At 37.6% G+C, this 12335-nt stretch overlaps 1 protein-coding gene across 3 annotated transcripts in view; it reads left to right on the top strand.

The window, feature by feature from the left end:
- Window positions 1-12335, top strand: part of Arhgap6 (Rho GTPase activating protein 6) — a 254670-nt gene that overhangs the window by 191519 nt on the left and 50816 nt on the right. For all 3 annotated transcript variants that reach the window (XM_036175165.1, XM_036175166.1, XM_036175167.1), the window contains exons 4-5: window positions 7227-7483; window positions 10027-10222. In XM_036175165.1, coding sequence (XP_036031058.1) covers window positions 7227-7483; window positions 10027-10222 — 453 coding nt within the window. The remainder of the gene's footprint in view (window positions 1-7226; window positions 7484-10026; window positions 10223-12335) is intronic.

The following is a 12335-nucleotide window of genomic DNA, read 5'->3' as shown; positions in this document are numbered from 1 at the left end:
TCTAACACTGATAGCAGTCTACATACACATAGCTTAAAGTGTGCCTTAAAGTTCATGATATTTGGATAGAAAGAATCCTAAGGAATGGAAATTCACCATTTTGCTTCCCTTACAGTGGGGTTTGTCTTCCTTGGTGCTAGTAGCAATGTAGACTGGAAAAGTTTTGTGGCATATGTTGTACTTTGAGGTGTGAGATGTTTAACAGCATCCTTGGCCTCTGCTAACTAAGCACTAGTAGCACTCACTGCCTCTAATTTGGCAGCATCCTTGGCCTCTGCTAAGCGCCAGTAGCACTGCCTCTAGGCAGACTGTGTACCACAAGCTGGGCAAAAAAGAGATAAAAGTGTTAAGAATCCATACCTTTAGCTGCAAGAAAGAATCATGGCTGTAATATTTAAACGTCCTAAGGCCCAAGGGCTGAGGAATATAGCTCAGGGATAGAATACTTGTCTAGCATGCAGAAGAACAATCTATAATTCTGTGCCCAGCACCCCCAAAAAATATAAACAAAAGAACACCTAAAGGCCAGATCCTCACTGAAGTGAATGTGAGTACATTGTTATGCAAGAGTATCCTAAGGCATGAGCTGTTGCTTTCTTTTTTTAAAAAAAAAAAAAAAAAAAACTTCCATTGTATACATTTTAACATGAGAGCTGTGATCATATTCACCAGCAGGATATGAACAACCTCAGCAGAATTTGCTACTAGAATGATGAAGATAAGGGGTGGGCTAGCTACATATCCACTATCTGATAAATTTTACTATATGTATATGTTTGATGTTTTATTGCTCTTATTTTTTGTGTTTTATCTTTGACAATTTCATGAATTATTATAGTATATTATATTGTCATTATTTATTATACTATACTGTATATAGTCTATACTATACTATACTATACTATACTATACTATGTTATGATCATATCCACCCTCTCTTACCTCTTTTTACCCTCTCCTGTTGACACCTTCTTCTTCCTAACTAGCCCCCTTCCTACTTTCCTGTCTTGTATTTGTGCATGTCCAATGCAGGTAAGCACAGGTTCTGTGTTCATGAGTGCAATGGACACGTAATGTGCAGAAGACCATACCTGACAGCAGTATACCCCAGCCTCTAGATCTTACACTCTTTCCACTCCATCTTCCCCAATGTCCCCTAGGCTTTAGAGGGGATAAAATAGATGACTCATTTATTGATGGGCACTTAACTATACTAGTCCTCCACTTATCCATGGGAGATACATTCCAAAAATTTTCCATCAATGACTCAAATTTTGGCTAATAGCAAACCTATGTGCAGTATACTTTCCTGTGTATACATGCATACATATGGTAAATTAGGCACAGTAGAAAATGAGCCAAAATAACTAACAATCAGCCAATTATTATAGTATGCTGTGATAGAAACCATTTAAAACATAAAAGCATTTCTTATTTGGCAATTTTCCACTTAATTTTCTTACAGTTTACTGTAACTGAAAAGTGAAGACAACTATATGAGTAATAAATTACTGCTTGAAGTTGCTTTACTCTAGGATAATGATATTGGTGTTAGGATTGAAACACAATGAAGATGTTAGATTCTTTAGAAAGTACCCATTCAGACTATGCTAAGAAGAATGAGGGGGTTTTTTGCAGAGAGAAATTAATGTTTGCATTCCCTAAATTGGTGTGTGTGAGTATGTGCATGCACTTATATTGTATATAAAAAAAAGCAGAAAGAAAGAACATGAGTGAATAGGAAAGTAAGGGTCAGCAAGTAAGGAACTGATTAGTGTCCACTGGGACATTAATTTTCAGACCAAATCATATTAATGTAGACCAGTAAAAGCTTGGTAGTATTCTTTATTGACATAAGAGAAGATGAGTAGAAAAAGAAAGTAAGCTCTTGGTGGTTCTAATGAAAATGCAGATCATCCATCCATCTAAGGAGAGAAGTACCAAGCTTCACTATGTGAAGCTTGTTCTTTATGAATTAGCTTTGGTGTTTAAAAAAGAAAGTGTTCTAGGCTTAATTGAAGAGTTACTTCTTGATATCTCTTCAAAACATAAAGCCTTGTCCATGTTAACACTGGGAGCCATTACCTGGCTATCTTGGGAATGAGAACCTAGGGGTGGCTGTGTACTGGTGTGGCAATTTGGAATCAGTTCACTTCCCTTTGGGTTTGGGTTCATAACTGACACACATGTGAAAAATGATCATCACTGAAATCCATGAGTGAAAGAAGGAAAACAGGAAACTCTGAATGACCTCTTGGGTTAGGCCATCTAAAAATAAAGGGGAGCAGTTCTTCACAGTTGACCTGCTCTCCCAATAAAAAAAAAGTGATTCACAAATATTTGATATGCTACTATATTAATTGATTCCATCAGCATGAATCATGTCCTGAATGATATTTAACTCCTTGATATAAAAATATACAACAAATCATATGACATTCTTGTATCCAGGATGCTACTTAAACAAAGCCTATCTAAGTTTGGGTTGTCATACAGAAACTAATTCAAGATTGACATTGGTTTGTAAACATATTTTCAAACAGAAGATTTCCAGGTAACTTTTAGAAATTCAGACAATTTCTTTCTTGACTCAAAAAAACAAAAAAAAAACAAAAACAAAACGGATTTCTTCCCATTCCTATGATTTTGGTAGTTGCTTCCCTAACTGCAGAGGCATCTCATTTACTTGTAACCATGAGAGCAGCTTTGCATTATAGGTGTGTGTGTTCCCTCACATGAGTGGGACTGTTCAATACGAATGTAATCATGTATTTTTGTGAATGAGAGTTGGCATGTCAAATGCATCTTACAGGAAAATAGTATAATAGTCTCAATATTTGTTTTCTAAAGTTAATACCATGGGTTATTTTTGTGAACAGCCTGATGTTTGGGATCTTTTTCTCAAAATAAACAATTCCTTATTTAAAGAAAAAAATAAGATAGATAGATAAATAAATAAATAAATAAATAAATATTTGAAAAAAAAAACTACTTTGATCCAGTTCCAGGGCTTCCTTAATCAAGGCACATGGGGACTATGTGTTACTATGGAGTAACTGTCCACTGGGACACTGACAGAGTATCAACATGTAAAGAAGATTAGTTCAATTGTGGTACCTTTTTTGTACCAAAACCCCATTGTGTCATGTCTTATGGTTACTCACTATCTAAGTCACTATATATATATGTGAGCTGTGAAGTAAAACCTACAAAAGACTAATTGCCTCATCTTCTAGTTTTGTGCCACATTAAGTAGTAGTAGAAAAAATTAAGAATTAATTACATGTAGAAATTCTCTAAGAAAATAGATTTAAAAGTGTCATTAAAAGCCATCCTTTGGGGGCTAAGAACATCACTCAGTAAGTAAAGTAGTTACCACACAAGTGTGAGAACCTGAATTAGACCCCTAGAACCCTCATTAAAAAGCCAGATTTGGTGGTATGTGCCTACAAGCCAAGAAAGGATGAAATGGGAGGTGGAGGCAGGTGGATCCCTGAAAGCTTAGTGCTCATCTAGCCTGGAAAACTTGGCAAAGTTCCAAGCCAGTGAGATAGCTGGTCTCAAATAAAAGGTGGTAAGTATCTGAGGAGAAAAAAACAAGGTTTTCTGACCTCCTTGTGTGCATATGGAAATCCAAATCCTGAAGAACACCCCAGCATGAACACAAAACATACACAGTCATACACACACACACACACACACACACACACACACACACACACACACACACACCATTACTAGAGAAGAGAATGACTAGGATGTATGTAGTTCCAGAGAGAGATAGAAAGGAGCTAGGGTTATCCCACAGAGGACTTTGTGGACTACAACACAACTTTTGGTATACATGATAACAGCATTGAGACATCATCAAAATCTACTAAGTGATGACTTCATAGTGTTTTAAAATACTCTATCATGTTACATTGTATTACATGAACTTGGAGTAGAGCTAACATCAACACAAAGGAATAGAGGAAGGACAATTTTAAAGCTATAAAATCCAGGAGCAAAGCAATGGTATCATGGAATTGTGGCAGAGGTGGAGAGAAGTGGATTAAAAATAGAAGATAACATAAAGTTAGAATAGCAAGATGATGGAATAGAAGTGAGGCATAAAAGGAAGTATTAATGTATGACTTTCTAAAGTTATATTTACCTCTATAAAGAGCAAATAGCCCTAGCAATCCAAGCAAGGTCTAGTAAGAAAAAACTGTGAGTGAGACATGCCTTAGGAACATACAGCTGTAAAGGAACAAGAAGTGGCTTGTGCTTGGAGGACAAGGGAGCTGAAGATGGAAATGAAGTGTAAATTCTGGGGAAAACAAGGTCCAGCATGGGACTAAGGGAGTGAATGATGAAGATGGTATATGGCCAAAGGTCAGAAGGGAAAGGGGGAGACAAGTAAATATGAGAACAGAGAATCATGTGAGCCATTAAAGTGGACTGGCAAGTCACCAAGTTTTATGCGATATTGGTGGTTTAATGGTGAATCAAAGACAATAATAGTAGAAAACAACAAAGCATAAAAGACAAGGACAAGCCTGTAATGGTAAGCTTCCATCACAGGTGAGAGGGTGGGGCTCTAAAGGGAACAGTTGGGAGCAAAGAGGAAAATCCATCACCTTTTGACCCCATGTTTCCCGAGGAGGCAAAGACAACCACGGCTAATGTCCAGGTGGAATACATGGCTCATAATACTAGCTGTCCCTAGCCACAGTACAGAGATCCTTAGGTAATACCTTTGTCATTTTAAAAATCCTATTATCAAGTTTATTAGCTTCTGTCTTTGCAAAGAATCTTCAGGTTTCTATGACCTCCTCACAGAAAAGGTTTGAACTCAGAGATAGGCATATGCACCCAATGCTTGATTGCCACATAAATGACAAATTTGCCCAGTAGAATTTTGACAAGTTTTTTTTTTAATTTCACAATAGCTGTATTTTTAAGGAGAAAGAATATTCCAGGATCCTTCCTAGAATATTGCAAAGACCTCAAGACAACATCTCACAGTTTTGAGCTTAAAGAGCTCTACTTTATAAAGCTTATAAAGAGTCTTTGAGAAAAGTAGCAAGAAACTAAGGAGCCTACATAAAAACTCTAGCGTTGAAATAATAAGCTCAGCCCTAACAGAAGCCTACCATACCAGAGAGAAATAAAAACCCATTTTTAGTGGAAACATCTTTTGAATGATTAAAAGAAGACTAAAGATCAGGAGAGAATAAATTCATATGATTCCTGTTTAATTTGTATTTAGTCATTACAATTCACAAACATAGTGATGAACTTTAAGGTATCAAAAATGCTAGATTAGGGCAAGCTGGAGAGATAGCTCATGAACCTCTCTTGCAGAGGACTCAATTCCAGTTCCCAGATCCCACATGGTAGCTTACAGCCACCTGTAAATCCAGCCCTAGAGGATCCAACACCCTCTTCTGGCCTCTGTGGGCACTTGCAAGTGTATCCATGCACCTACAAAGAGACACACACCTACCCATAAAGATAAATATTTTTTTATAGTCTTCTAAGAAACTTTCTTTCTTCTTTTTTCCCAGAGAGACTGGAAATCTCTAAATAAGTCTGATTGGGTTTGCTTATATGGAAAAATGGTTATGGGAGGATTGAAGAGCCTTCATTTTAGAGCAAGCGCCTGCCATGCATGTGCCTATATTAACAGACCCATGCCACATAATGTATTTCAAAGTCCTCTCCGTTGTGACTCTCCTCATCCATGTCTGTATATTCTATGTGGCTGTCAGTCTTACCATGTGTATGTCCAAACTTTTTGAAGAATATCTGATTATTTCCTGCTTCTTACAAGAAATTCTCCAAGTGCACAGCCTATGGCCTGGCACCGTTCTTTGCAGTATTAGTCTTACCTCAAAAGAGAAAGACATAGCCCTTTGATTGCCATATATTCTATAGTTCCCTGATAGAGCAAGATCCTCTGAAAAATCCCCAGATGAACTTAGGACTTTTTCACTTCAAAACAACTTGCATCTTTTGATGGGACCAGAGGTATATGCCTTTAAAATACTATTTCTGCTCTTAATGGAGATTTGGCTATTAGCCTAGTTCAAAATGTTACCATGAGTCAAGCAGGAAAACCTTTTAAAGCCTCTTTCCACCAGGTTTAATGTTGGCTTTTTTTGTTCAAAGAACAAATAACCTTAGAGTTATTTTCCCTTGATCATTTTGGTTTCATTCACAGGATCTGTAAAAACAAGGGTTCTCTTAGACTCCAAATGCTAAGGATGCTAAGAGATGTAATTTTGAGTCTAACAAGAATAATGTGCTTAATTGAATTATTAATACTTTCAGCATAAATATTAAATGCTGCTAAAATGTCTACCTCTGAGGAGCTAATATATATGAACACACATGAATTTACCACAGTGATGCAGAAAATAACTGTATATGTAATTGCTAAATGAAGCCAAAAAGTTCTATATATGGTCTCTTCCTCAAATGGTCCCTAGTTTAAAAAAAATAACAAAAATATCCTGGGCTTCCCACAAGCTATATCACGGTCAAGTCCACTTCTGCATGTGGTCTTCAGGAAGCCTGAGTATAGGTTATTATTTCCCATAGTGCCTCTTTTATTAGGATCCTTAAAGTATATCAATTGAATTTCAACCTTGGATTCATTTATCTTTCTATTATTCAGATGAGAGTCCCTCTGTTATAATTATTTACATGTCTGACTCTGAACATCCTCACCCCATCTCAGAACCCTCAGGAGAAAGGACTTGAGATATTTTATACTCCATCCATTGTAAAAGTTGACATGGCAAGCAGTAGGTGTTCAATAAACTTTTGTTGAGTGAATGGATAGATATGGTTTCCTCATGCCTTCAAAGACTTCTACAGTTTATAAATTGAAGAGTAATGGTTTATAAAGATGTGTGATCATGGGCATAAAGTATTATTTATAGTGTGTCAAAATGTCATACTTCTTTACAAAGTTATTTCCTTTAAAACAGACTTGAGCAGATGGGGAAAGATTAGAGACATACATTTCTAAAATGTATATTTGTACCTATTAGCTTCCTTAATTGTAATTGAAACTTAGGACATTTGTTCAACAAAACAAAGCCATCTCAGTATGCTGATTGATGATTCATTTCCTTGAATCAATAATTTAACTGTGCCTGCTTTTATGGATGTAATGTGAATGAGCATCTTCTCCTGTTTGGAACTTCCCTGAATGTAATTTTTTTTTCTTGCAGAATTTATCCCACAGGCATTTGGAATGCCCTTATCACAAGTCATTGCCAATGACCGGGCATATAAACTAAAGCAAGATTTGCAGAGGGAGGAGCAAAAGGACACATCTGATTTTGTGTCTAACCTACTCCCGTTTGGGAATAAGAAACAGAACAAAGAACTCTCAAGCAGTAACTCATCTCTCAGCTCAACCTCAGAAACACCAAATGAGTCCACATCCCCAAACACTCCAGAACCGGCTCCTCGGGCCAGGAGAAGGGTGAGTTAGTCAGGATCTCCTCTGACTCTGAGAATACTGAAAATGAGTAAGGTTGTCCTTTGAATCTCTATTAGCATGAAAACCAAACACATTGTAGATATCTCTTTTACTCAGCAATAACCAGTACTGTGTATGTGGCAGCTAACGTTCCCTCCACATTTCCCTCCTGATTTAACTTGGTGCCCAGATGTTCTGCACTGCTACCATTGCTGCTTGTCTCTTATCTCCTGCCATCTTGATAGACTTCCTGCTTAATCAGACAAGCCCAACCTTCAACCTATGGGCCACATACATAACAGGATAGCTATAAATATGCCAAAACACAAATCCATAAACTTATTTAAAACATTGTGGTAATTATTTTGGTCATTTTGTTTTGTAACTCAGTTGTATACTTCTTGAGCATGGACTTTATAGATAGCATTCTACTGTCACAATGTCACACACACACACACTATACACATACATACATACATATATATATAACATAACATGTGCTGCAGGTTAAACACCCCTATGCTAGAAGTAGAGTCTTGAGGCCAAGATCCAGTGTGTCTATTAATTTTTGCCAATGCCATTCTTAGAATGTACCTAGAGCAATGAATTAGTCATAGCTGTTCAAAATCAATGAGAGATTTATTTTTTTTCTTATCAATGGAGTTTGTCTATTCTTTAAATAGAGGTGTATAGTCCTATATGCAGTCTCCTTCAAACCCATGCTATAGCAATATGATGCCAGTGATGGAGTGGGCACTACGTTCTAGGATCTGTGTTCTTTGCATGTCACATTGCAAATCTAGAAAGCTGAGTTTCTCAGACCACCCAGATGCTAATCAGCATAATCACTGCAAAGCATCTTTAAGACTTCCTATGTCCCTGAAAGGTCTTTCCCTTTTCTCTAAACTTTAGGCTCAAAATCTTTGTCAATCCAGCCATTAAAGACTGTCCTAGTTAAATACACAACCAAACTTCCATTTATAATTCATATATACATATTGGTTTTCAACATTTAGAACTTCTTCCAAGATATTGCAAGACCTAAGGCCCTGTTTTTTTTTGTTTTGTTTTGTTTTGTTTGCGTTTTTTTATGGTATTGACTATGATTCAAAGTGGAAAAAAATGACAAAACTAAGGAATATTTGTAGTTTCAAGATGAATTTGTTCTTCTAAACCTGTAATTATCTTAGACTGTTTATAAATCCAAATAACAATAATACCAAAACTCTAAATTTAAGCTTTCTGGCAATCTAGGACCTAGGCGGTGGACTTCCTAAATGTCCCTTTCTCTGTCCAAGCCCTACCAGGACTCCAATAATTGACTTCTCAGCACACAATTCATCCAGGATGGATGGGTGTAACCTCCTGCATGCTGGGGATACAGACATGTGCCATCATGTCCAGTTTGAATCTTTCTATGTTTAAAATCTACTTCCTAGAGCTATAGTTGAGGATTTTTTCTTTTGTTTCTTTTTATTTATTTATTTTATTTTTTATTTTTTACACATCAGCCATGGGTTCCCCTGTCCTCCCCCCTCCCACCTCCACCCACACCTTCCCTCATCCCCTCCCCTCCATTCCCTTCTCCTCCAGGACCAAGACACCCCTGGGGATTCATTTAAACCTGGTGGATTCAGTACAGGCAGGTCTAGTCCCCTCCTTCCAGGCTGAGCAAAGTGTCCCTGTGTAAGCCCAAGGTTCCAAACAGCCAGCTCATGCACTAAGGACAGGTCCCAGTCCTACAGCCTGGATACCTCCCAAAAAGTTCAAACTGTTCAATTGTCTCACTTATCCAGACGGCCTGATCCTGCTGGGGGCTCCACAGCCTTTGGTTCATAATTCATGTGTTTCCATTTGTTTGGCTATTTGTCCCTGTGCTTTTTCAATCTTGGGCTCAACAATTCATACTCTTACAGTTCCTCCTCTTTCTCAACTATTGGACACCTGGAGCTCCACCTGGGGCCTGGCTGAGGATCTCTGCATCCACTTCCATCAGTTATTGGATGAGAGTTCCAGCTCGACTGTTAGGGTGTTTTGCCATCTGATCACCAGAATAGGTCAGACCAGGCTATCTCTTGACCATTGCCAGCAGTCTACAGAGGATGTATCATTGTGGATTTCAGGGGACCTCTCCAGCACTCTGCCACATGAGAACAGGAATAGGCAGAGTGCTAGAGAGGATTTTTTTTTTTATTCACAAGAGTTCTATGACTTTACTTTATTCACTATGTATGTATTTTTGTTTCAAAAATTGAATAGTTGAAACAAATTATTTTAATTATGTTTCCAATTTCTTGTCTTCTATTTAGAAAAGTCTGTGTATTGAAATCATAACTAACAATACTTGTGTTGTACATATTTTCTAACTTTTTCAAAAGGCATTTAGTTTTTTTCTTGATATGTCAGCAATAAACAAATATGTAAATAACATAACAAAATAAAGCAGTAGTATCTTTTGAGAATGATGGTCCTCCATAAACTTTTATTGGGTGACTCTGCAAGCAGCCACTTTTCTTTCTGCTGCCTGTGATCTTTATCACTTGCAGGGTGCCATGTCAGTGGACTCCATCACGGATCTGGATGACAACCAGTCTAGACTCCTAGAAGCTTTACAACTCTCCTTGCCCGCTGAGGCTCAGAATAAAAAAGAAAAGGCCAGAGATAAGAAGCTGAGTCTGAATCCAATTTACAGGCAGGTCCCCAGGCTGGTGGACAGCTGCTGCCAGCATCTGGAAAAACATGGTAAGTAGATTTGTCATCTGCCACCAATGATCCAAGTTATCATTCCTCTATGCACCCAGTTTCAATTCTGTGTTTCTTTGAGCAAGGGCTGGGCCAAACTTCCTTTGATGAATAAAGTGCACCAATATGAGTGTTGACTTACGAAGCTACTGGATCAACAAGGCTGAATAGTTGTGATGCTATCTGGAGTCCTCAAATCACAAGAGTATTCCCAAGGGGCTCTGACCAAGCATTTTAGGGAAGGATCACTTGTGTTGAAATATACCTCCTTCAAACAGAGCTAAGTTGCTTGGATGTATTTATACATTAAGGCTCCTTACAACATTTCTTTTGACAAAAGCAAAGGTTTGCTTTTTGGGAAATAGCTACTCTGAATGTCTCCAGCCATCCCTTTGCAACTCAATTCCTATTAACATGATGACTTTAATATGATGAATAGTTCTTTAATTCTTTTCTGAAATTTAGATATTTGGCTCATAAAATGCCATATCTATCACATATGTTTATTTATGGATTTGGGAAATTTCCTTAATTGCCTATTCACTCTAAAGATAATATGTTCACTACACTTCTTTGTTTTGTTTTGTTTTTTTGAGACAGAGTTTCTCTATGTAGCCCTGGCTGTACTGGAACTCGCTCTGTAGAACAGGCTGGCCTTGAATTCAGAGTTCATCTGCCTCTGCCTCCCGAGTGATAGGATTTCGTTATAATTTTTTAAAGCAAAAAGAACAAGAAACTGTTGGTCCTATCAGTATAGCCATTCTATGCCAGCTACTTAGAAGGCTGGGCAGGAAGGTTTCAAGTTCAAGGTCTTCCTGTGTTACAGAGTAAGTTCAAGGCTAAACTGGGAACCATTGTGAGATCCCTTCACAAAATGAAAACTAAAAAGAGAGTTAGGGATGCATTTCAGTGGTGTGGCACTTGCTTAGAATGCATAATGCCTTAGGTTAAACTGTCAGTTCTACAAGAAAAAAAAGTAAAGAAAGTAAGAATAAAACAAACTGTGAACATTGTCATTTATTTTCTAATTACAAAAACAGAATTTTGTGGAAAAAATACTAAGTATGCATTAAAATTGCTTAATTAGTTTAGTATGTATAAAAATCATTGGATAATGGAATGACTTGATAAATGTATTTAAATCTTAGGTTTTGTTTTCAGCACAGAATATTTACTGCATAGTTTGGACCTAAAGGCAAGACATAAGCTGATCAACTATCCAAGGTCCTGATATATCCAAGGGTCCATAGCATTTCTATCATAGCTATGATTCCAGAATAATGGGATACACATTCAAACTCAAATAGATATTGAATATTCTAAACTAGTGGTTCTCAACATTCCTAATGCTGTGACATTTAAATACAGTTCCTCATGTTGTGGTGATCCCTGCACCCGAACTATAAAATTATTTTCATTGCTATCTCATAACTTTATTTTCCTACTTTTATGAATTGTAATATAATTATCTGATTTGCATTATAAAGTGTTTTAGATGTTGGTTTTTTGCCTTGCTTTACTTTGAGACTGGGTCACACTATGTGACACAAACAATAGCAAGAACAATTCTACCTTAACACTTGATTTACAAGTTTTTTGAAATGGGTATTAGAGTACATGTATCACTTTAGTCTTTTTTTTCTTTTTTGTCAGTTTGGGCATTTTTTTATTATTATATTTGAGTTTCAATTTTACACATCAGCCATGGGTTCCCCTGTCCTCCCCCCTCCTGCCCCCACCCTCACCTTCCCCCCCCAGCCCCTCCCCTCCATTCCCTTCTCCTCCAGGGCCAAGACTCCCCTGGGGATTCATTTAAACCTGGTGGATTCAGTACAGGCAGGTCTAGTCCCCTCCTTCCAGGCTGAGCAAAGTGTCCCTTTGTAAACCCAAGGTTCCAAACAGGCAGCTCATGCACTAAGGACAGGTCCCAGTCCCACAGCCTGGATACCTCCCAAAAAGTTCAAACTGTTCAATTGTCTCACTTATCCAGACGGCCTGATCCTGCTGGGGGCTCCACAGCCTTTGGTTCATAACTCATGTGCTTCCATTTGTTTGGCTATTTGTCCCTGTGCTTTTTCAATCTTGGGCTCAACAATTCATACTCTTACAGTTC

The sequence above is a fragment of the Onychomys torridus genome, chromosome X (assembly GCF_903995425.1).
Source record: "Onychomys torridus chromosome X, mOncTor1.1, whole genome shotgun sequence".
NCBI classification, from domain to species: domain Eukaryota; kingdom Metazoa; phylum Chordata; class Mammalia; order Rodentia; family Cricetidae; genus Onychomys; species Onychomys torridus.
Note: the sequence above shows the minus strand (reverse complement) of the source record. Positions and strands in the feature narration are given on the sequence as shown.